Here is a 25,457-nt window from a genome sequence, read left to right as displayed (position 1 = left end):
CACACACGCACCCCCGCTCCGCCGGTGGGGGAGGGGGCTCGCCTGTGCCCGGCCCCTGGGAAGCGGGAGGGGGCGGGAGGGGAGCGGAGCAGGAGGGGCCCCGGAGTCCTCTCCGGATGTGCCCCCGCCATGTCCCCCGCACAGGTCACCTGCGGACCTGCCCTGCAGTCCCAGCTTCTGCCCGGGTCCCCGGTTCATCCTCCTGGCTCTTTCCCCAGGTCCCCCTCCTGCCTGCTGGGCCACGGATCTTCAAGGACCAACTGTATGGTAATTCTTAAACTTTGGGTGCCAGGCCCCCTTGTAGAGGTGATGGAAAAGCATGGCCCCCGCCGAAACCGGTGTGCCTCAGTGGACAGAACGTCGGCCTGCGGACTCAAGGGTCCCGGGTTCGATTCCGGTCAAGGGCATGTACCTTGGTTGCGGGCACATCCCCGGTGAGGGGTGTGCAGGAGGCAGCTGGTCGATGTTTCTCTCTCATTGATGTTTCTAACTCTCCATCCCTCTCCCTTCCTCTCTGTAAAAAAACCAACAAAATATATTATATATATATATATATAAAAATAAAAGGTATGGTCTCCAGGGAAACAGGCAAATGCACAAAACACCGCATATAATACCGGAGGCTCTTGTATCCCGTTTGGTCCAGGAATGTCTATTGCGCATCCGCGTTGGGCCAGATCCCGGTCTAGGCCACGGCGGGCACAGCGGTGAGCAGAGCAGGCCAGACGCCCGCCCTCAGGGTGCTGACACTCCGGTGGGGACGGGAGGTGCCTGACAATCAGTAAATATATGTCAGGGGTGGAGGAGAGAAGGCAGGTAAAGGGATGGAGCGTGAAGGAGAGGCTGTCTCGGTGGAGGTGACATTTGAGCCGAGTCCAAATGAAATGAGAAAAGCAGAGACTATGGCCCTGGCCGGTTTGGCTCAGTGGATAGACCGTTGGCCTGTGGACGGAAGGGTCCCAGGTTCCACTCAGGGTCAAGGGCATGTACCTTGGTTGTGGGCACATCCCCAGTGGGGGCGTGCAGGAGGCGCAGACTCTCCGGGAGCCACAGCGCCCGGCTGCCTGCCTGGACAGCCAGGGAAGGGACATGCCTAGGGGCACAGGGGGCGGCCCGGGCCCGGGTGGGGATGTGGGTCAGTTAGGATGAGGGGAGTATAAGGTGCTATGGGGTGAACGTTGTCCTCCCCCAGAGATACGTCCTGTCCCTCAGGCATCAGAACGTGGCCTCACTCGGAGATGCCGGGAGCTAAGATGAGGTCATACTGGAATAGAGTGCACCCCGAACCCCCAAACCCCCCATGACCGGTGTCCTTAGGAGCAGGGGAGCGAGGCGCACAGAGGGAAGACAGAGACGGAGATGGAGGGATGCTGCCTCAGCCGGGGAAGGCGTGGGGCTGCCGGAGGCTGGAAGGGGAGGATTTTTCGTGGCCCTGGCCCTGCCTCAGCCCAATTTCCAGCTCTGGCCTCCGGAACTGGGAGAAACAACGCATTTCTGCATTTCTGTTGCTCGCTTCAGCCACCCAGTGTGCGCTGTTGTTACGGCAGCCCTCGGAATGAAGACCTGGGCGCCCAGATGGCATGGGCGCCTCAGGAGTCTGGGCCGAGGGAAGGATTTGAGTCTATTTTCTTTTTAAATATATTTTATTGATTTTTTTACCGAGAGGAAGGGAGAGGGATAGAGAGTTAGAAACATCGATGAGAGAGAGAAACATCGATCAGCTGCCTCCTGCACACCCCTACCAGGGATGTATCCACAAGCAATGTACATGCCCTTGACCGGAATCGAACCTGGGACGTTTCACTCTGAAGACCGACTCTCTCTATCCACTGAGCCAAACCCGTTTCGGCAGGGTTTGAGACGAAATCCGGCCTGGAGCTCAATGAGGAGGCTGAGTAGGGAGCCAGGGAGCCAGGGAGCCAGGGCAGAGGGAAGTGCATGGAGTGGGCAGGTGTCAGTGAGCGGAGACAGGATGCAGGGGGGCTGCTCAGACTCCAGCACCGCCCCCCTCCCCCTCGGGCCCTACCAGGAACCAGAGACTGGGGAGCCCGGGGGATGGAGAGCAGCTGGCAGCATCCGGCACTCAGGGCAGACAGACCAGGGACAGAACGGGCCTGGAGGGCAACCACAGGCTTCGCTCCTGGGCCTCCTGGGCCCACCCTGTGAGTTCTAGAGCAGAACAGACAGAGACAGGCTGGACATCATGCAGAGAAGCAAGTGCTTAAGAGTGAACCCCTCCCTCCTCCCTCCAGCACCCCTGAGGATAAGGGGGGGAGGCAGTTCTCCACCACATAAAGCCATGGAAGGAAAATTAGGTCCATAGCTCTATCTGGTGTGGCTCAGTGGATAGAGCAGCGGCCAGGGCACACGCCCAGGTTGTGGGCTGGATCCCCAGTGTGGGGCATGCAAGAGGCAGCCGATCTATGATTCTCTCTCGTCATTTGATGTTTCTATCTTCCTTTCTCTGCTTTTCTGAAATCAATAAAAAATTATATATATTTTAAAAGGAAAAAAAAAAGAAAAATAGGTCCATGAAAGACGGCCCTAGAATCCCTCAGAGTTCCCATTGTGCCCGGAAGTGTACACGCGGAATGTGGAATTCCTGAGCCTCCCCTCCCCCTCAGGTCCGGTGCCCACTAGCTCGTGGGACTCAGGAACTGAATGTGTGCCCCTGCCAGGGTCCAGGGTCCTGTGTGCTGTGACTGTAGGCTAGAGCTGATGCCAGGCCGGCCAGAACCGGCACCACGCTGGAGAATTTTGTGCCGATGGGAACAGGCAGCTCCCCTAGCTGAGGTCCTTGTTTTGATCTGTGTTGGCCATGCTGCCGTCTCTTTTAGCTTTGATTTCTGTTTCTTTGTGTCTTTCACTCTGTCCCTTTCCAAATCCTTCCTTCCTGCCCACTGCCCCCCTCCACCCCCGGCAGTCATTCTGACAAATGCAAGCCTTTCCCGCAGACTCACTCTCGTCACAGACGGCTGCCTAAGCAATGCCCACGTGGATGCTGCATCCCGTCCAAGAGGGAAATCGCACGCCCAGAGGAAATCCTGTGGGCGCTCCCCTCAAAACACTGGCCACACCCCGATTCTGACCATGCCACCCGGCCCCCAGCGCCTCTCTCCAGGACTGTGGCCGTCACCTCCTCACTGGTCCCCCCCCCTCCACTTCTGTTCTCCACCTCCCAGACTCTAGGACCTGGAGTACACATTCCACCCCCGACAAAAGCGATCCCACGGAAACCCAGGTCAGTTCACAGCCCTCCTACGGTCTGTCTCCCAGAGTAAAAGCCAGCATCCTCACCAGGGCCCCTCTCTGAACCTCTCTCACTGTTCCACAAATGCTTCCAGAGCATACCTGCCGCCAAAACCGGTGTGGCTCAGTGGATAGAGCGTCGGCCTGCAGACTGAAAGGTCCCAGGTTCGATTCCGGTCAAGGGCATGTACCTTGGTTGCGGGCACATCCCCAGTGGGGGGTGTGCAGGAGGCAGCTGGTCAGTGTTTCTCTCTCATCGATGTTTCTAACTCTCTATCCCTCTCCCTTCCTCTCTGTAAAAAATCAATCAAATATCATTTTTTTTTAAAAAGAACATACCGCCGAAACCGGTTTTGCTCAGTGGATAGAGCGTCGGCTTGGGGACTGAAGGGTCCCAGGTTCGATTCCGGTCAAGGGCATGTACCTTGGTTGCGGGCACATCCCCAGTAGGGGGTGTGCAAGAGGCAGCTGATCGATGACTCTCTCTCATCGATGTTTCTAATTCGCTATCTCTCTCCCTTCCTCTCTGTACAAAATCAATAAAATATATTTAAAAAAAAAAAAAAAAAAAAAAAAAAAAAAAAAGAACATACCTGCCTCAGGGCCTTGGCACATATCCTGCCCCTTCCTGGGTCCCTCTTGCCCCAGATGCCCACTGGTAGTGGCTTGCCCCCTCACTTCCTGCAATTCTTTGGTCAAATATCACCTCCTCTGTGAGGCCTCCCATCCTCACACTGCTGGTCCCTCTTTTTTTTTTTTTTTTTTAAATATCCCTTTAATAGGAAGAGAGAGGGATAGAACATGCTATTGGTTTAATTACTGATTCTGTCTGTGGTTGCGATGGTCAGTTTGTTGTGTCACCTTGGTGAGGCTGCTGTCCCCAGCTATTCAAACACTAACCCCAGTGCTGCAACGCAGGTATCTTATGGATACAGTTAAAGCCAATACTTGGTTGACTTTACATTTTTTAAATATATATTTTTATTGATTTCAGAGAGGAAAGGAGAGGGAGAGATAGGAACATCAATGATGAGAGACAATCATTGATCAGTTGCGTCTTGCATGGCTCCTAATAGCAATTGAGCCCATAACCCAGGCATATATCCTTGACTGGAATCGAGCCCGGGACCCTTCAGTCCAAAGGCCGATGCTCTGTCCACTTAGCCACACCAGCTAGGGCCTTGGTTGAATCTAAGTAAGAGAGATTATCGTAGACCAGTGTTTCCCAAACTTCTCACATATGTGTGCCCCTTCTGTAATTTCCGTAACGCTGAGTGCCCCTCGTCCTCATGAGAACGGAGAATTAGGCGCAGCTAAGCACAGTGCAGTGCACATCCCCACCAGACTCCGGTGCAACGCGTACCCCCACCAAACTCTTCCCCTACCCCTGGGGGTACCGGGACCGCACTTTGGGAAACACTGCCCTAGATAGTCTGGGTGGGCCTAGTTTAATAGTTTGAAAAGTCTAAAGAACAGATTTCCTCTCCTAGATCCAGTTCGTTTCACTTTTAAAATATATATATATATATTATTGATTTTTTTTTTTTACAGAGAGGAAGGGAGAGGGATAGAGAGTCAGAAACATCAGAGAGAAACATCGATCAGCTGCCTCTTGCACACCCCCTACTGGGGATGTGCTGGCAACCAAGGTACATGCCCTTGACAGGAATCGAACCTGGGACCTTTCAGTCTGCAGGCCGACGCTCTATCCACTGAGCCAAACGGGTTTCGGCTCCTTTCACTTCGTATTGCAACCCACGATGAGGAGTTTTACATCATGATCTAACACACACAGGTGCGTACGCACACTCCTCTGAAACCCAGGTTCACAAGAGTGATCTTAGTAATAATAACAAAACAATGATTCCACGCCAAGTCCCGCTCCAAGGCTTTCTCCATACGGACCCAGTTAATATTTCTAACACTCCAATGAGGGGCTATCCCCATTGTACAGACAGGAAAGCCAAGGGCAGGCAGGCTAAGGAACCTGGCCGAGGTTACATAACAAGTAAGGGGGGGAATTGGAAGCCAGACAGCCTGTCTCCAGAACCGAGCAATTTCCACTCTCCTAGGATGTGTCTTCAAAACCTCTGAAAATAGCTCAAACCGGTTTGGCTCAATGGATAGAGCGTCGGCTTGGGGACTGAAGGGACCCGGGTTCGATTCCGGTCAAGGGAATGTACCTTGGTTGCGGGCATATCCCCAGTGGGGGGTGTACAGGAGGCAGCTGATCGAAGAACTCTCTCTCATCGATGTTTCTAGCTCTCTATCTCTCTCCCTTCCTCTCTGTACAAAATCAATAAAATATATTTTAAAAAAATAAAAATCAATAAAAAATATTCTTGGGTGAGGATTAAAAATAAAAAAAAATAAATACTAAAAAACCTCTGAAAATACACAACTGAAGGGAAAAGTCCTCAGAGCAATGCTTACCTGACTGCGCACAACGCACTCCGGTCATTTCCTGCTCTGCTTTGGTGTGTTCGTTTGCCTGCGACCCACTGACTGTCTTTCTGGGCCACTCAGGGGTCGGGACCCACCGTTAGTCAGGAAAACGTGCCTTAGGACCCTTCCCGCAGTTCATCCCCACTGCAGGGGCCTTGCCCTTTGACCTCCTGCATCCTGTTCAACACCCCACACCCACCCAGGCCTAGAGCCTCACCTCTGCCAGGGGCTCCCTGGCTCCAGCCTTCCCGTCAGCATCCAGGCCTGGTTTAGACCCACATCCTCCCTCAGCCCACACTTTCCCGGCACCAGCAGCATCCTGGGTGCCTCGCTGGGACGCCCCGCGGACCCCTTTCCGAGGGCGGCCACAGCTAACCGGGTGCTTCAAGCAGCAGAAACGGCGCTGGCCGGGTGGCTGGGTTGGTTAGAGTGTCCTCCTGTCGCCAAAAGGTTGTGGGTTAAGGCGCATACCTAGGCTGTGTGGAAGGCAACTGATCAATGTTTCTCTCTCTCTCTCTCTCTCTCTCTCTCTCTCTCTCTCTCTCTGATCAACAAAAACATATCCTCAGATGAGGATTAAAAACATTAACAGAGCCTGGCTGGCATGGCTCAGCAATTGAGTGTCGACCTAGGAACCAGGAGGTCCCGTTTCGATTCCTGGGTTGCAGGCTCCATCCCCAGTGCGGGGCGTGTAGGAGGCAGCCTATCAGTGATTCTTTCTCATCATTTTTAAAAAATATATTTTATTGATTTTTTATAGAGAGGAAGAGAGAGGGATAGAGAGTCAGAAACATCGATGAGAGAGAATCATCGATCAGCTGCCTCTTGCACACCCCCCACGGGGGATGTGCCCACAACCAAGTACATGCCCTTGACTAGAATCAAACCTGGGACCTTTCAGTCCATAGGCAGACGCTCTATCCACTGAGCCAAACCGGTTTCGGCTCTTTCTCATCATTGATGTTTCTCTTTCTCTCTCCCTCTCCCTTCCTCTCTGAAAGCAATAAAAATATATTTTTTAAAAAAATTAACAGAAATGCACACTCGCAGTTCTGGAGGCCAGAAATCTGAAATGGAGCTATTGGCCGGGTCACACTCCTCCCCACCCAAAGACTCTAGGGAGGGTCCTTCCTCGCCTCTTCCAGCTTCTGGAGGCCCCAGGCCTTCCCTGGCCTCCGGCAGCATCACTCCCACCTCCGTCCTGCCTCTGCGTCTCTCTCCTCTCCTTATCAGGACTCCAGGATGCCGTCATTTTAACGAATTACGCCTCCAGTAATCTATTTCCAAATAAGATTACATTCTGAAGTACTGAGGGGTAGGATTTCAATATCTCTCTTTTGGGGGGGGGCGGGGGGGAAGGAGGTAATAAAACTTAATGAATGTCACCTACTGAACATACTCAGCATGTCTTGCTGCCTTTTTTTTTTTTTTTTTTTTGATATTTTATTGATTTTTTACAGAGAGGAAGGGAGAGGGATAGAGAGCTAGAAACATCGATGAGAGCGAAACATCCATCAGCTTCCTCCTGCACACTCCCCACTGGGGATGTGCCTGCAACCAAGGTACATGCTCTTGACCGGAATCGAACCCGGGACCCTTCAGTCTAAAAGCTGACGCTCTATCCACTGAGCCAAGCCGGTTAGGGCTCACCATGTCTTAACTGGCCCTATATCCCCTCCTGGGACCTGGGCCAGAGAACTGGGTGTCCCCTACATCTCCCTGCTCCCCAGCCTGACAGGCTCTGCAGTCCTTACATTCTGTCTCCCAGATGCCTTCCAATTAATTTCTCCCTTTCCCACATCTCTGCCCTGGTCCAGTCGCCCCGCCCCTTCCGTGCCCCTGCTCTAGACTTCCCCCTGGACTCTCCGTTCACCCTGCACACAGCGGCCAGGGGGCCGTCCGAAAGCACACGTGAGACCCCTGCTTCCTGGCTCAGAGCCCACGGCCTCAATATGGCCCAGAAGACCCTGCCTGGGCTGTCCTGACTGCTGGACCTGGTCCCCTCAAGGGGCACATGTGGGACCTCATATAAACCCAGCCCTGGAGCCCTCACCGGTTTGGCTCAGTGGATAGAGAGTCAGCCTGGGGACTGAAGGGTCCCAGGTTAGATTCTGGTCAAGGGCATGTACCATAGTTGCAGACACATCCCCAGTGGGGAGTGTGCAGGAGGCAGTTTTAACTCTCTATCCCTCTCCCTCTCTGTAAAAAATAAATTTTATATTTATATATATATATATTGTATATATATATTTAAAAATAAAAAATAAAAAATAAGCCCAGCCCTGGTGACAGTAAGCTTGCCACCCAGTCTGCACCTGCACCCACTCGGAAAAATACAGCCAGAGAGAAACACACAGCCACAGCGACTCATCTCATTTCAGTTCACTATCCAGGAACCTCAGGCGATTGGTTCTGTCTGCCTACCTCTCCGTGGCCACTCACTCACTACCTCATGATCTCCCCCTCTCTCTCCATCCTCAGCACCTCCCTTCACCTGGAAGCTGTCATTTTAAAGAATTACATCTAGCCGAGGCTGGTTTGGCTCAGTGGTAGAGCGTCGGTCTGCGGACTGAAAGGTCCCAGGTTCGATTCCGGTTAAGGGCATGTACATTGGTTGCGGGCACATCCCCGGTAGGGGGTGTGCAAGAGGCAGCTGGTCGATGTTTCTCTCTCATCGATGTTTCTAGCTCTCTATCTCTCTCCCTTCCTCCTCTCTGTGAAATATCAATAAAATATATTTTAAAAAATAAAGAAAGAAAGAAAGAATTACATCTAATTTACCAAGACAACAAAGAAGGAGGAGAGAGTGTTCACATTTCCTGACACCACGTGTTGCCACCTGCCTGCCTTCGTGCCCATACTCCCCCTCCCCCCTCACTGTGGCAGAACAGCGCATGCCCCTTTGACCGCCCTTCCCTCCGCTTGGGCCCTGGAACCCACCCACTGTGCTTACTCAAGGACAGGGCTCCAGCAATTCTCCCCTTGCCCCTCGGGAGCACCCATCTCCCCTCTTCTAGATCTTTCTATTGGCACATGACATAGTGTTACACCTAACGTCTGAAATACACCTTCCGGGATCCCATACCCTCTTCAGAAACCACCGCATTGCCCTAACCGGCTTGGCTCAGTGGATAGAGCGTCAGCCTGCGGACTGAAGGGTTCCAGGTTTGATTCCGGCCAAGAGCACATGCCTGGGTTGCAGGCTCGATCCCCAGTAGGGGGTGTGCAGGAGGCAGCCAATCAATGATTCTCTTTCATCATTGATGTTTCTATCTCTCTCTCCTCCCTTCCTCTCTGAAATCAATATATATATATATATATATATATATATATATATATATATATATATATATTTATTTATTTATTTATTTATTTTTTTTTTTTTAAAGATCCCTGAACGGTTTGGCTCAGTGGATAGAGCATCAGCCTGCAGACTCAAGGGTTCCAGGTTCGATTCCGGTCAAGAGCATGTACCTTGGTTGCAGGCACATCCTCAGTAGGGGGTGTGCAAGAGGCAGCTAATCAATGTTTCTCATCATTGTCTCTAACTCTCTATTCCTCTCCCTTCCTCTCTGTAAAAAAATAAACAAAATATATTTTTTTAAAAAGAAAAAGAAACCACCGCATTTTAGTGTTGCAAAGAATAACCTGTGCCGACTCTCTCCAAAGCCTCTCTTGAACCCACCCAGACAAGCTACAGCCCCCCACTCCCACCCCATGGCTCCTTTAAGGATGACTGGTGACTTCCGCCTTGCTAGCTCGAGAGGTCAGTTCTCAGTCTGCATCAGACTTGGCTTCTAGCAAGCATTTGGCACCCACCACCCTCCCCTCCTCCTAGATTTTCGATCCTCACTGGGCCTCCAGGGCATCCCACAGCCAGGTGCTCCTCTGACTCCCTGGTAGCTCCTCCCCAGCCTCCTCTGCGGACCCCAGGCCTCGGCTTCTTTTCTACCTACAATGGCTCCCTGGCTGACCTCTCCCAGCCTTAGGGACTTACAGGGCATTTATTCACTGACAACGCCTAAATTTCTATCTCAGGACTGAAGCTCTTCCCCTGAAGTCCAGACTCAAATATCCAACTGCCTACACCTGACAATTGATTTGGGGAGACTAATGGACACCGCAAGTTTAGGCAAACTTGAACTCCTGATCCTCTTTTTTAATATATTTTATTGATTTTTTTACAGAGAGGAAGGAAGAGGGATAGAGAGTTAGAAACATCGATGAGAGAGAAACATTGATCAGCTGCCTCCTGCACACTCCCCACTGGGGATGTGTCCGCAACTAAGGTACATGCCCCTGACTGGAATCGAACCTGGGACCTTTCAGCCTGCAGACCGACACTCTATCCACTGAGCCAAACCGGTTAGGGCGAACTCCTGATCCTCTTGCAGCTCTGCCCACCATTGCTTCTGGCGGCTGCATCCTTCCTGTTACTCAGGCCAAAGACACTGGAGTCGCCCTGGACTTCTGTCTTTCTCTCACTCCCATGGGCAATCCACTTCACCTCGCCTTCCCCGCTACCACCTGGGTTGGAGCCGCCATCACCTGAACCACAGCAGTGGCCTCCTCCCTGGGCTCCCAGCTTCCATCCTGGTTCCCTGAAGGCAGGTCCCCAGAGGAATCTTACTGAGTCCTTCCCCAGTGCAGGCCCCACCCCTGGCTCTCACCTCCTGGAGGGTAAAGGCCTAAGTGCTAGCAGGGACCCACAAGACCCTGCGCCATCTGGCTCCCCACCCTGCCCACCCCTGGCTCCCTCTATCCCCATCGGCTTCCTAGATGCTCCTGTAACACACCAGGCAAGTCATAGCCCTGGCTGCACTTGCTCTCTCACCTGCTTCACCTCTCTACTTAAATGTCGCCAACACTGGTTTGGCTCAGTGGATAGAGCGTGGGCCTTCTGACTGAAAGGTCCCGGGTTCAATTCCGGTCAAGGGCACGTACCTTGGTTGAGGGCACATCCCCAGTAGGGGGTGTGCAAGAGGCAGCTGATCGATGTTTCTAACTCTCTACCCTCTCTCTTCCTCTCTGTAAAAAATCAATAAAATATATTTTAAAAAATAAAAATAAATGTCACCTCTCTTATTTATTTTTTAAATACATTTTTTTTATTTTTTACAGAGAAGGAGGGAGAGGGATAGAAAGAAACATCGACTATGCTGCCATAAAAAAGGAATTCTCATCATTTTCAGCAACCTGGATGGAGTTGGAGAGCATCATGCTGAGTGAAATAAGCCAATCAATGAAAGAGAAACACCACATGACCTCACTCATTTATGGATAATAAAGAACATTATAAACTGATGAACCAAAAAACAGATATAGAGACAGTAAAGCAACAAGCAGACTCAAATTACAGTGGGGAGGGGAGGGAGATCTGGGGGAGATAATAGATCAACTGAAGGACTTGTATACATGCATATAAGTACAACCAATGGACATAAAACTCTGGGGAGGGAGGGTATGTATGGGAGGGAGGGAGGGAGGGGGGCAAAAAAATCAAAAAAAGAAAGAAAGAAAGAAAGAAAGAAAGAAAGAAAGAAAGATCGATCAGCTGCCCCCTGCACACTCCCCACTGGGTATGTGTCCGCAACCAAGGTACATGCTCTTGACCAGAACCGAACCTGGGGACCCTTGAGTCTGCAGGCTGATGCTCTATCCACTGAGCCAAACCGGTTAGGGTTTACCTCTCTCTTTAAATGTCACCTCTCTACTTAAATGAGGCCTCCCCTAGACTCCCCAAGCCCTTTCCCTTCCATTTTCTTCATAATACTTATCACCTTCTCACTTATATGCCTATTTATTTTGCCAATGGTCTTATTCTCCCAAGTAAAAAGTGAGCACCATGAAGGTATAGGTTTCTGTCTTCTGTATTCCCTGCACCTGGAACTGTGTAGACGTTCAATAAACATTTGTTGAATAGATGAAGCACTGCTGGTTGAATGACCTTGAAGTCTTCGCGGACTACTAAATTACAAATGTTTCATCCTGCCTTCCAGTTCACCCAACCGTCTTCTAGATTAGTTCCTGCTTCCGTGCATTTGCTTTTTAAAGTCATACCCGCGCCAGGATCGCCCTCCCTACGGAGGAGGCTCTCCCTCCGTCTCCCTCCCTTGCCTCGTGAAGGAAACGTGTGGATAGGGGAGCCCCCAGGCATGGATGGAAGCTTTATGCGTTGCCATAGTTACTGCGCCCGCCTGGAGCATCATATTTCCAGGGTGCCCCGGCCCTCCGGGGAATAGGTGGTTAGCGGATCCCGAGTAGTCCCGCGCAGGGGTGAGTAAAAGGAGGCGACAACCCGTTTTTTCTTAGGAGGAGCCCGCCTTTCCACCCCACCCACGCAGTTGTCATGGAAACAAAGCTCTTCCCTCCAACGCCGTCTCACTCCCTTTTCTCCTAGAGAAAAAAACACACACATATGCATAGTTATTGAGCTGGGTGGGCTGCAAGTCCAAAAGGCGGGGATGGGCCAAACCGGTTTGGCTCAGTGGATAGAGCCTCGGCCTGTGGACTGAAAGGTCCCAGGTTCGATTCCTGTCAAGGGCATGTACCTCGGTTGCGGGCACATCCCCAGTGGGGGGGAGGTGCAAGAGGCAGCTGATCCATGTCTCTCTCTCATAGATGTTTCTAGCTCTATCCCTCTCTCTTCCTCTCTGTAAAAAATCAATAAAATATGTTTTAAAGTTTTGTTTTTTTTTTCAAAAGGCGGGACGCCGCTCGGTCCCAGCGCTCTCCCCCAGGTCTCCCCTGCCTCCTCCGAGGCTTGCTGCGCCTGCGCAGGGCCGCAGCCTTGGGTACCATGGCTAGAGGCAGGGGGCGCGCATGCGTGAGGCAGGCTTTTGCGCGTGCGCCGTGGTGGCACCGGAGGCTGCGGCGGGCGGAGGCTGGCGGGAGGCGGCCCTGCGCCTGCGACGTGGGCGGGGCGTGAACCCCCGGCGGCGCGGGCGGCGGGGACCCACGGGCGTGCGGTGCGCCTGCGCCGCGGCTCTCCCGGCTGCGGGAGGCGGGGTCCGGAGGAGGGGGAGCCCGGAGAGGAGCGGGGGGAGGGAGGGAAGAGGCCGCAGAAGCCCGAGCCTTGACCGACGGGCAGGCGGGGGCTGCGGCGGCGCCGGTGAGTGACCCCGCGGCCCGACTCGGTCCCCACCCTCCGCGACCCTCACTCTTGCAGGAGCCCCCCCCAATAGCCTCGGTTGTCCCCCCCCGCCTAATCCCTGACTCCCGTTGCCCCCAGGGCGCCCCGTAATTTCCAGCAATCCCCGGAGCCCCCCCGCAATCTCTGCAGACCCCAGTTCCTAATATTCCATCGTCCCAGCCCCACTGACCTAGGAGCCCCCCAACTCCCCGTTATTCCTGCTCACCCCCCCTCGGAGGACCCCTTCTCCTAATGGTCTCACGGACGTCCCATTGGCCCGGAACCCCCAGAGCGCTCCTCTGCTCCAGACCCCCCCTTCCTGCTGCATCTCCCCTCCAGCATCGTGTACCCCCATGACCCTTGTGCTTTGTCGACCCCCGAAACACCCCCATCCTCCCTCCACTTTCCCTGCGCCCCCATTCTCCTCTGACCCCCGCAGACACCCCCTCTTCCGCTTTCCCCCCTTTCCCTCCACCCCTCCAGAGCCTCCCCATCGCCATCCGCTCCTCCTCGGCTTGGCACTTTGCGCCTCGCGGGCAGGGGAGGAGCGCTCCGCGGGTGTCCACTCCGACTGCCCGCCCCCCACGGCCCATCGCCCCCCGCCCCCCGCCCCGATCCCCGGCCCCGGGTGCTTAGGAGCCGGTGTCGCAGCGGCAGCAGCCGGCCGGGGTGGGGTTGGCGGCGCGGGGACGCCGAGCCCCCCGCCAGCGCGGTGCGCCCTGTGCCCGCAGCGCCGGCGCCCCCCATGCGCCAGGCGGCCGGCCGGCGGCGTCGGGGGGCGCCATGGCCTCGGCGGCGGCGGTGGCCGAAGCGGAAGAGACCACCCGGCTGCGCAAGCCGCGCTTCTCCTTCGAGGAGAACCAGATCCTGATCCGGGAGGTGCGCGCCCACTACCCGCAGCTCTACGGCGCGCAGAGCCGTCGGGTGAGCGTGGCCGAGCGGCGGCGCGTGTGGGACGGCATCGCGGCCAAGATCAACGGCATCACCAGCTGGAAGCGCACCGGCCAGGAGGTGCAGAAGCGCTGGAACGACTTCAAGCGCCGCACCAAGGAGAAGCTGGCCCGCGTGCCGCACTCCACGCAGGGCGCCGGGGCCGCCGCCGAGGACGCCTTCTCGGCCGAGGAGGAGACCATTTTCGCCATCCTCGGGCCGGGTGTGGCGGGGCCGGGGCCGGGGGCTGGTGCCGGGGCGGAGCAGCCCCCGGCGGCGGCGCCCCCCTCGCAGCCGCTGGCCCCAGGTGCTTACACCCCACGCTGTGTGTTGTCCGAGGACCACCGCAGGGAAGACCGAGGGGCAGGTGAGTGCTTCACCCTCACCTGGGTGTGATGGTTCGAAGCCTGCTGGGTGTCTGGCACGGGTCCCAGCCCTTGAGGTGACTCTCACTGCAACCGTGGTAGGTGGATGCTGTCAGCATCCCCAATGTTAAACCTGGGGAAACTGAGGCTCGGAGAAGTGAAACGACTTGCCTCAGGTGCCACCCACCGCTAGTGACTGGCAGAGGCAGGAACAGAACCCAGACCGAGGAGGCCTGGCCCCAGAGTCCACACCCCGAGTCCTTAGCTCAGGCATCATTTCATTTCTTTTTTCCTCTTTTTTTTTAAATTTTGTGATCTAATCCTTTTTAAAATATATTTTTATTGATTTCAGACAGGAAGGGAGAGGGAGAGAGAGTTAGAAACAACAGTGATGAGAGAGAATCATTGAGCGGCTGCCTCCTGGGGATGGAGCCCACAGCTCATGCCCTTGACCGAGTCCCAGTCAGGGACCCTTTGGTCCGCAGGCCAGTGCTCTATCCACTGAGCCAAACCAGCTGGGGCTCGAGCTGCAGTTTGCCGACCACTGACCTAGAGAATCAATTCCAATAATTACAGGCTGTTGTTGTTCCTTGTGATTAAGTCCCTATCCCAGTGGTCGGCAAACTCATTAGTTAACAGAGCAGCAAACCGCAGCTTTGGAGCCGCGTGTGGCTCACGAGCCGCAGTTTGCCGACCCCTGAGCTAGGGCAAGGCATCATTTCAATTAAACGTGTTGTGGGGCCGAAACCGGTTTGGCTCGGTGGATAGAGCATTGGCCTGCGGACTGAAGGGTCCCAGGTTCGATTCCGGTCAAGGGCATGTACCTTGGTTGCGGGCACATCGCCATTGGGGGGTGTGCAAGAGGCAGCTGATCGATGTTTCTCTTTCATTGATGTTTCTAACTCTCTATCCCTCTCCCTTCCTCTCTATAAAAAATCAATAAAAAACATATTAAAAAAATAAATAAATAAAAATAAATAAACGTGTTGTGGGGTAGTGACTCTGGAGGCAGACTGAGCACCAGTCACAACTTTGCCACTCAGCTCTGTCATTTTGGGTAAGTTAACTGCAGATCAGTTTCTGCATCTGTAAAATGGGGATAAAAAGTAGTTGCTACCCAAAGGTGGTTGTAAAGATTAAGTGAATTAATTTGCATAAATTGCTTAGAACATGGCCTCTTGAATACTCATTATTAGCTTTTTTATTTTTTTAAATATATTTTATTGATTTTTCACAGAGAGGAAGAGAGAGGGATAGATAGTCAGAAACATTGACGAGAGAGAATCATCAATCAGCTGCCTCTTGCACACCCCCTACTGGGGATGTGCCCACAACCAAGGTACATGCCCTTGACCGGAATTGAACCCGGGACTTTTCAGTCCGCAGGCCGACACTCTACTGGCTAGGGCTAGGTTATTCTTTTTTTTCTTTTTTTTTTTTAAATATATTTTATTGATTTTTTTACAGAGAGGAAGAGAGAGGGATAGAGAGCCAGAAACATCGATGGGAGAGAAACATGGACCAGCTGCCTCCTGCACACCCCCCACCAGGGATGTGCACGCAACCAAGGTACATGCCCTTGACCAGAATCGAACCTGGGACCCTTCAGTCCACAGGCCCACGCTCTATCCACAGAGCCAAACCGGCTAGGGCTAGGTTATTATTTCTTATACAGTATTCCCCAGGCACTGTCCTCTGCTGGGCAGTGTTGGGGACACACTGAAGGTCAGACTTTGGACTTCCTCTTGAGGGCATTTGGGAGTCTTAAGCAGGAAAGAAACACAATAATTTGGACCTTTGTTCTTAGTGTGAATCAAACCTCAGTGTTTCTGTCTGTGGCTGAGACATCCCCAGGCCTGCCCTCCTGGGGCTCCCAGTCCAGTGGGGAAGACAGACTCACACATAGTCAGGGATGACTCCCAGCTGACCTAGCCTGGGAGGTCAAGGAGGGCTTCCTGGAGGAGGAGAAATCAGAGCTGAGACATAGAGTGAGGATGAAGGGCCAGGAGATTGTTCCTGGTAGAAGGCACAGCATGTCCAGTGGTTTGGAAGCAAGAAAGATCGACCAGTTCAGAAACCTGAAGTCTCCCGTTGAAGAGAGGAAAGGGAGCGTGGAGAGATGGAAGAAGGGAAATGTTTGGAGGTGAGGTTGGAGAGGTCAGCAAAGACCAGACCCCGCAGGGCCTTTAGGCTGGATCGAGGAGTTTGAATGTTCTCCTTAAGTGCTGTGGGAAGCCACGGGAGGGTTTTGAGGAAGGTAGGGACAGGATCAAACAAAGCAGTTCAGGATCGTGTGATTCAAAGAGGTTCCTTCACCCACCCAAGGTCACACAGCAAGTAAGGAGTAGAGTTCAAACTGGAATACACGTGTGTCCAACTCACAGTCCATGCACTTAGCAATTGGGCTAGATTGCCTGGCAGTAACAACCATCAGTATGACTGAAAGCAATGAGCATGCCAGCATTGGGTCACACATGGCTTGCAAGTGAAGGCCAGGCTTTGGACTTTATCTTTTTTAAAAAATATATTCTCTTGCCGAAACCGGTTTGGCTCAGTGGTAGAGCGTCGGTCTGCGGACTGAAAGGTCCCAGGTTCGATTCCGGTCAGGGGCATGTACGTTGGTTGCGGGCACATCCCCGGTAGGGGTTGTGCAAGAGGCAGCTGGTCGATGTTTCTCTTTCATCGACGTTTCTAGCTCTCTATCTCTCTACCTTCCTCTCTGTAAAAAATCAATAAAATATATTAAAAAAAAAAAAAAAGACAAACACTATATGATTCCATTTATAAAAAAAATATACATATATATTCTCTTATTGATTTTAGAGAGGAAGGGAGAAGGTTAGAGAGAGAGATAGAAACATCAATGATGAGAAAGAATCATTGATCGGCTGCCTCCAGCACGCTCCCTACTGGGGATCAAGCCTACAACCCAGGCATGTGCCCTTGGCCGGAATCGAACCTGGGACCCTTCAGTCCGCAGGCCAATGCTCTATCCACTGAGCCAAACCGGCTAGGGCTGGACTTTATCTTGAGGGCATTTAGAAGTCATGAAAGTGTCTTGAGCAGGAGAGAGACAGAATCACTTGTGGCTCTTATTCTCAATGAGAATGAAAACTCAGTGTTTCTATCTGTGAAATGGGCCGATTGAACTGGAGCGGACATGCTAAACTTGTTTTTTCAAAACCTGTGCAGCCCCTTCATTCATTCATTCAACAGATGTTTAATGAGTACCTTTCTGATGCAGGCACTGTTGTAGATACTGGGAATACTGTACAGAAAGACGATTTTCCTTATGAAGCTGACGTTCTGATTATGGGAGACAAACCACAAACAATCCAACATGGATCACATAGAGGAGGTTATGAAAACTAAAAAGAAAAATAAAGCATTCAGAGGATCATGAGTGATGGAAGGAGGGCTGCTTTAGACAGGGTAGTGAGGGTCAGCTTCTCGGAGGAGGTAAACTGCACAGTATCCTGAATAGAGAGATTGAGCCAAGCGGATGAGTATCTGAGGAAAGCACTGCATCCAGCTAGAGGAAACAGCACGAGCAAAGGCCCTGAGGCAGGAATGTGCTTAAAGCTCCTTGATCAGAATAGTATACCGAAGACCCACCGTGTCAAACTCAACAGAGGGCCGAAACCGGTTTGGCTCAGTGGATAGAGCGTCGGCCTGCAGACTGAAGGGTCCCGGGTTCGATTCCTGTCAAGGGCATGTACCTTGGTTGTGGGCACATCCCCAGTGGGGGATGTGCAAGAGGCAGCTGGTCAATGTTTCTCTCTCATCGATGTTTCTAACTCTCTATCCCTCTCAATTCCTCTCTCTGTAAAATCAATAAAATATATTAAAAAAAAAAAAATTCAAAAGAGGAACTGAAGGACTGAAACAGCCTGGGGCTGCCTGAGGTGTCTTTGTTGACACTGAGAGAGAATTAGAACCATTTCTCTCAGACCTAAAGTTTGAAAGAACAGTAACAACATGGCGAATTCAGTGTGTGTCAGGCACTTAAGCAGGGGCCAGAGGTGAGTCGGTGACTCTGAGTAACGGCCCTCAGGAAGATGATCTGTTATGGGGGCCCTTGGTCCCAGGCACTCACACACACCCAGTTACAGGTAGGGAAACTGCGGCTCCACCTGGCGAATAGGATCTTAACTCTGGTGTGATGGTCCTTCCATGAGCCCTGTGGGTGTGGGGAGAGGGCCTCTTTCTCAGTAGATGAAAAACCCTATTTTCAAGTGGCTGCAGTTCGTATGTCCTTCTGAATGAGACTCACCACCCCCAGGCCCACAGCCGCTACCCAGGGAGGGCATAAAAGTGTGGGCCCTGGAACCTACCTGGGTTCCACTCCCCCTTCTACCTTTCGCCAGGCCTTGGCACCTCTCACCTAATCTGTAAGATGGGATGGTAATGGGAGCACCTATCCGGAGAATGGCTGTGAGGACTCTGCAGTAGTGTTTTGCCCGGGGCCGGGCCAGATGGAAGGACTGGATGGGAGCCATGTAAGAGGGGAGATCAAGGAGTGTCTTCCAAGGAGGCCACCTGGGCTCAGAAGCCTGAGGAGGCGAGGGAGGGAGCCAGGCAGGTGGGTCTGAGGAAAGACCCTCCAGGCAAATGCAAATGCCTTGATGCAGGAGCATCCTCGTGTGAGGATCAGTGAGAAGGCCAAGGCGGCGGAGCCAAATGAACAAGATAAAGGCAGTGGGGAGGGAGGTGAGGTCTGGGAGGCCATGGGGGCAGATCATGCAGAAGCTTGGGGTCTTTGAGGATTTTTCTTTCTCTGAGTGAGACGAAAGCCACAAGGCTTTGAGCTGACAAAGACAACATCTGACTTGTGTGTTTTTAAAAATATATTTTATTTGATTTTTTTAACAGAGAGGAAGGGAGAGGGATAGAGAGTTAGAAACGTCGATGAGAGAGAAACATCAAATCAGCTGCCTCTTGCACACCCCCCACTGGGGATGCGCCCGCAACCGAGGTACATGCCCCTGACCGCAACCGAACCTGGGACCCTTCAGTCCACAGCCGACGCCCTATCCACTGAGCCACACCGGTTAGAACTGACTTGTATTTTTTAACATCTTCATTAAGCTAGAATTCCCATACCATATAGTCCGCCTGCCCCAAGTCAGTGGCTTTTCCCATATGCACAGAGTCTGCAACCATCACCATCCATTTCAGACACGTTTCCTCACTTGAGAGAGAAACCCTGCACCTCTTAGCCATCACCCCCTGCCCATCCCCCCATCTCCACCCGGCCCTAGGCAGCCACTAATCTACTGTCTCTGCAGAGGTGCCTATTTTGGACATTTCGTATAAGTGGGTCACGTGACACGGAGTCCTTGGTGACTGGCTTCTCTCCTGTAGCATAACTGACATGTATTTCCGTTGGGCCCTTGAGGCTCTTGCGGAGAGCAGCCTGTCAGGGGCAGGGTGGAAGCTGGAAGCCAGTGAGAAGGCAGCTGCAGTGGTTCTGGTGGGAGGTGATGGATGGACCAGGTGGGGGCCGTGGAGGTGGACAGAAGAGGTTGGGTGCTGGATTCGTGTGGAGGCAGAACCAATGGTGTTTGTCTATGGGTGGGGTCTTGGGAGAGAAAAAGAGGAAAAGGTTTTTGTTTGTTTTGTTTTTAAATATATTTTTATTGATATCAGAGCGGGAGAGATAGAAACACCAATGAGGATGCCGAAACCAGTTTGGCTCAATGGATAGAGTGTCGGCTTGGGGACTGAAAGGTCCCCGGTTCAATTCCGGTCAAGGGCATGTACCTTGGTTGCGGGCACATCCCCAGTAGGGGGTGTGCAAGAGGCAGCTGATCGATGATGACCCTCTCTCATCGATGTTTCTATCTCTCTCCCTTCCTCTCTGCACAAAATCAATAAAATATATTTAAAAAGAAAGAGAGAAACATCAATGATGAGAGAGAATCATTGATCGGCTGCCTCCTATACGCCCCCCTTACTGGGGATCAAGCTCACAGCCTGGGCATGTGCCCTTGACCAGAATCGAACCCGCGACCCTTCACTTGAAAAAGACCGCAGGCCAGTGCTCTATCCACTGAGCCAAACCGGCGAGGGCAAGAGGAAAAGTCTGCGGCCCGAGAGAAGGGTCCAGGCTGGGCCTGGGAATCAGGGAGCCTCTGCATGTGGGCTGTGTTCAGGTTGAAAGGGTGGAGCTGCCATGAGCCGCGATGGGGGTGGCTGGGGGAGGAGCAGGCTGGGAGGACCAGGAGCTCAGCTCCGGGCAAGTGAGCGAGCGGCATTGGTAGATGATCAACAGGGTATGCGGAGTCCACAGTGGAGAGAAGGACTGTGTTCAAGTTCACGAGCATGAATGAGATCCCGGGGGAGATGAGATGGAGGAAGCCCAGCAGGCCTTGGGGGCGCACTGGTACAGACCAGAGCCGAGGTTGACATCCTGGCATCCCGGTAGGAGACAAGCCCTCCTGCCAGCCTCCAGAAGTGCCCCCAGTGCTGCTCCGGCCACCACCCCTCTCTCCCTGGGACCCAGCAAAGAGGTCTGAGAAGTGCGGGGACAGAGTATCAGAGGGTCTGAGCCAGGGGTCCTCAAACTTTTTAAAGTGGGGGCCAGATCACGGTCCCTCAGAGCTGGAGGGCCGGACTATATGAACTACTAATTCCTACTGTAACACCTCGGCTGCGCTCACTGCCCAAAAAACCTGGCGGGCCGGATCAGACTCCTCTGCGGGCCGCATGTGGCCCGCGGGCCGTAGTTTGAAGACCCCTGGCTGAGCCTTCCAGATTCTAGGTTGGCTCTGCCTGATGCAGCGGGAGGCCGCCCAGGGTATCAGTCTTAACGCACTGACTCCGCAGAATGCGGGCTTCTGTTGCAAGGCATGACCTGACAAGTCTTAAAGGTGGCTCTGGGGCCGAGGTGGGTGGGAGGCGGGAAGGAGAAATCCAGGCAGCATCGCGGCGTCACGCACACCTTCCCAAATCTCTCTCCGCAGACCCGCCAGCCCACGGCAAGGGGGGCTCCAGCAGCCCGGAGCCCTCGGCCCGGCCCTCCTGCAGCCCCCCGGAGAGGGGCTGCCCGCCGCCACCGCCCAAGGAGCGTGAGTCCTCACCCCCTCCGGCCCTGCAGACCGTCCAGCTGCCCCGTCTGGCCTTGTCTCCACCGCCCCCAGCCCCTCCGGCACCCCAGCCATCGCAGCAGGTTCAAAGGGCACCCTCGCCCGCCAGCCCTTCGCCCCCCCTCCTGCCTCTGCCCGTGCCCTCGGCCCCAGACCCCTCCCTGGACTTCCTGCGGGCCCAGCAGGAGACCGCCAACGCCATCAGGGAGCTGGCGGGCACCCTGCGGCAGGGACTGACCAAGCTGAGCGAGGCCCTCAGCGCCCTGCTGCCCCTTCTGCCCGGAACCCCCGTGGACCCACCGCCCCCACCTCCACCCCCGCCACCCCCCAGGCCTGTCCTGCCTCCACCCGCCCCCAAGGTGGAGAGCACCCCGGAGCCCGTGTCCCTGGTGGCTGCTGCCGTGGACCCGGCCAAGGTGGCAGCCAGGGGGGTGATCGTCGCCCTTAGAAACGAGGAAAGGACCCCCCGGGCGCCCCCAACCCCTCCGCCTCCCCATGACTCCCCCCCGCACAAGAGGAGGAAAGGATTTCCCACGCGGAAGAGGCGAGGGCGATGGAAATCTCCGTGAAAAACCCGCCATCGGATTCAAGCTTGTCTGCTGCACTTTCTGCCTGCACCGCCTCCCCCAGCTTAGCCCGGCGGCCGGCGGAGGGCCATACGCCCGCCCCGCGCCAGCTGCACCCTGGCTCCCTGCTGCAGGGGGTGAGCACCCCATCCCCGTACTAGTTAGTGCCTGATTCGCGGGGGGCCCTCGCTGATGGGCCCCCCCAGCCCCTTGTCCAGTACAGCGCTGTCTGCCTGGCTGCTTCCCTTAACCCTGCCTTCTAAGCCATCGGTTTCATGTTCTTTCGTACCGCCCTCGGTGGGCTGCACACCCCCCTCCCCTAACCACTCCTGGTCTTGACTTGAAGAGATTTGATCTGTCGGGGGCCTCCCCACTTCCCAGTCCAGACTTGGGAGGGAGGGAGTGGGGGCGGCGAGACAAATCAGAACGTGGGCGACTATGAGGATACGGCAGTCTGTATTGGGGGGGGGGAGTTGTCACGGGGAGGTACAGGTTGGGTCCTCTGCCTCCCACTGCCGTCTGACCTCCGGAACTCGGCCCCTTCGTTTCTCCTCAGTGGTGACAAGATATCAATAAACTTATTTTTAATACAATGGCTCGAGGCTGCGGCTGAGACAGGCCTGGGATTTCAGTCCCTACACCTGCCCCTCCCTCCCATGAGCTGGCGACAAAACCCTTGAAGTTAGAGGCCGGAGCCTTTGTTAAAACTGTCAAGGCCAGCGTTCGAATGTCATTCCTACTGACGCATCCTTCAGACGCCACTGAAATGTCATCTCCAGCAAAGCATCCTGGATCCCCTGCCCCCTAGGATGGGTCTGCTACTTAATAGGGTCACCAATGAAAACACATTTCCTCCATAGTTCAAGAAGGCAGGAGCCGATTTTTTAAATTATTTATTTATTTATTTAGTATAGCAAAGGTGGGAATTTACTGAGAAACAAACACAGACTCCCAGTTGGAGAGGGGAAAGAGTCCCAGCAGTTGATTTAAAAAAAAAAAATATATATATATATATATATATATATATATATATATTATTGAGTTTTTACAGAGAGGAAGGGAGAGGCTAGAGAGCTAAAAACACTGATGAGAAACATTGACCAGCTACCTCCTGCACACCCCCTGCTGGGGATGTGCCTAAACCAATGCATATGCCCTTGACCGGAATCGAACCTGGGACCCTTCGGTCCGCAGGCCGATGCTCTATCCACTGAGCCAAACCGGTTCTAGCCCAGCAGCTGATTTTCTTACTCTGAAACCTGCTGCAGAGCCTGGAGCAAAGCAGGTAATAACCACCTCCCTGGATTCATACCTGGCTCCACCCCTGGTGTGCCCTGGCCAGCTATGTAACCACAGTCCTCCATTTTCCTCATCTGTAAAATGGGCATCTTTTGATGTAGGAGGCTTTATTTTCTACAACCAGATTCTACTTACCTTCCAGGCCTTAGCTCAAACATCACCTCCTCTCCCCCAGCAGTTACCCAAAAATGAAGTTAATCATCTGAGCACATTTAAATGGCAGGTCTACCTCCCTCACTAGGCTGAGCCTCTCTTGGTCACTCCTGTGTCCTCAGCATTACCTATGCTGAAGAGGAGTTGAATCTTTGAAATAATGGGCAGCTTAAAAACAAACACTTCACTTACAGTGCTGCTTTCTGGGCCAGGCACCATGCTTAGCATTCATACGCATGTTTGCATCTTCACCTGAAGGTAGCCAGTGAAAAGCAGAATCTAGAGGTCTCCATTTTTTGGGTTTTTTTCCCCTGAGTTTAGGAACTAGCCTTAAACTTGTCAGGTGCCAATCCAGTCCACCTGAAGCTGGCATCTGGCCAGAATTCTGGCCTGCCAGTAGAGTTTGCTAGAGAAGGACCCAAATGCAATTTTCAGTAATACCTGGTGGCCCTTTATAATAGTTGTAGATGCACCTTTAACTTTTGTAAAAATGTAGATAGCACACAGAGCCATGATTGTGCACATAACATTGCTTAGGTTGCAGGGGTCCTCAAACTTTTTAAAGTGGGGGCCAGATTACGGTCCCTCAGAGAGCTGGAGGGCCGGACTATATGAACTACTAATTCCTACTGTAACACCTCGGCTGCGCTCACTGCCCAAAAAACCTGGCGGGCCGGATCAGACTCCTCTGCGGGCCGCATATGGCCCACGGGCCGTAGTTTGAAGACCCCTGGGCCCTAGACAAACAGCAGGTTAAGTAGAGCTGGGCAAGAAGTCCGTTTTTCACAAGTTAGAGGCGGGTAACAAAATCAGAGCTGCTGTGCTTGCAGCTGGATGAGGGAGAGGAGTAGGCAGCCCCTGATCAGTAAACATTAAAGAATGCAACGCTGACGATACATTAAACTATTTTGGTGTTCTGAAATTGGACCCAGGCTTAGGAAGAGGCTCATGGAGGTGAGGACTTAGAGACCTGTCTTCCCCGCCCAGCCCTCACGTCAGCGTGCCTGCCACTATTCCCAACGACTCGAAGAAGAAGAAAAACATGGACCAGAAGGTCAGGGTTTGATTCCTGGTCAGGGCACGTGCTGGGGTTGCAGGCTTCATCCCCAGTAGGGGACCTGCTGGAGGCAGCCAATCCATGATTCTCATCACTGATGTTTCTATTTCTGTCTCTCTCCCTCTCTGCAATCAATAAAAAAAACACACAAAAAAACACGGGGGCCCCAAAGCCTGGCTGGGCCTATCAGGTAGTAGGCACTGAAGGTTGTTGAAAGGTGGTCTGGCGCTAGTTCTTCCCAGAGACTAACCCCCACCCCCACCCCGACTCCTGCTCGCCATCTCTGGCCTCCTTCTCCTCCCTCCAATTGGGGAGCAGTAGAAGGTGGTGATCCCCTCAACTCCGTGCTCCGAAAACACGGGAGAAAGCCGCCTCCCGCCCCCCAACACCACCACCACCAAATTGACGGGGGTGTCGGAGGTAGGACAGTCTGTGGGAACAGGGAAGGCCTCCCCCAGACCTCCCAGACAGCGGAAGTGCGTCAGTTTGTCCGATCCGCAAAGCATTGTGGGAGTTGTAGTGAAGTTGGAGGCGGGCGGAGAAACGGACGTGGTAACCCTTTGGACGCCAGAGCGCGCTGTCGGAGCTGGAACAGAGTTGGAGGGCAGATGAGGCAACTGAGGCAGAGGCCTGCGCCTCTCTTTGTAGCTGGCTGCTGCTGGGCCGGCTCAGAGGCTGATACCCGGGAGTCTGAGGGAAACAAAGTGCCAAGTGGACAATCTCCCCACCACCACCATCCAATTGCCAACTTCCCGTCCCCTACCCAGAAACCATCCAATCAGGGCCCCTCCACCCCAACCCAGGAGCGCCTGCCTCCTTTACTTGGCCATTGGTTTACCTTTGACGGGCGGGGAACCCGGTCTCAGAGAGGGCAAGGCCGGTGCTTAACGCTGCACAGCAAGTCGGATCAGAAAGCGGAAACATGTCTGTCTCCTACCATTTCTGGGTTCGTGGTACCTCTGACCATTGGTACCACATCCTTACCCCCAACTCCTGTGCCCGAGCTCCTCGCAGCGCGCCGACCTCCCTGCCCTTTTGGAGGAGTGAGTGGCAAAGGGATGCGCGCGGCAGGGAAGCGACGAGAAACGCCCCCCCCTCCCTCCGCCGCCGCCGTCCCCTTTAAGAACCGGCCCCGGCGGGACTACGTTTCCCAGAAGGCTTTGCCGGCGCGTT

The 25,457-nt window shown here is 53.7% G+C and overlaps 1 protein-coding gene across 2 annotated transcripts; it reads left to right on the top strand.

The window, feature by feature from the left end:
• The first annotated feature begins 12,714 nt into the window (after positions 1 to 12,714).
• On the top strand, positions 12,715 to 22,634 carry MYPOP (Myb related transcription factor, partner of profilin). Of its 2 annotated transcripts, XM_084860803.1 has the most exons (3): positions 12,715 to 12,805; positions 13,558 to 14,123; positions 21,087 to 22,634. In XM_084860803.1, the coding sequence occupies exons 2-3, from the start codon at positions 13,610 to 13,612 to the stop codon at positions 21,776 to 21,778; spliced, it is 1,206 nt and encodes a 401-aa protein (XP_084716929.1). In that variant the 5' UTR covers positions 12,715 to 12,805; positions 13,558 to 13,609; the 3' UTR covers positions 21,779 to 22,634. The 2 variants fall into 2 exon arrangements, with proteins under 2 accessions (XP_084716929.1, XP_084716930.1); XM_084860804.1 differs by lacking the exon at positions 12,715 to 12,805 and having other exon boundaries at positions 12,869 to 14,123.
• Positions 22,635 to 25,457: the final 2,823 nt, after the last annotated feature.

The sequence above is a fragment of the Pipistrellus hanaki genome (assembly GCF_964339955.1).
Source record: "Pipistrellus hanaki genome assembly, chromosome: 15".
In the NCBI taxonomy this organism is placed as follows: Eukaryota; Metazoa; Chordata; class Mammalia; order Chiroptera; family Vespertilionidae; genus Pipistrellus; species Pipistrellus hanaki.
The sequence above is the reverse complement of the archived record's forward strand: the minus strand, read 5'-3'. Positions and strand labels throughout refer to the sequence as shown.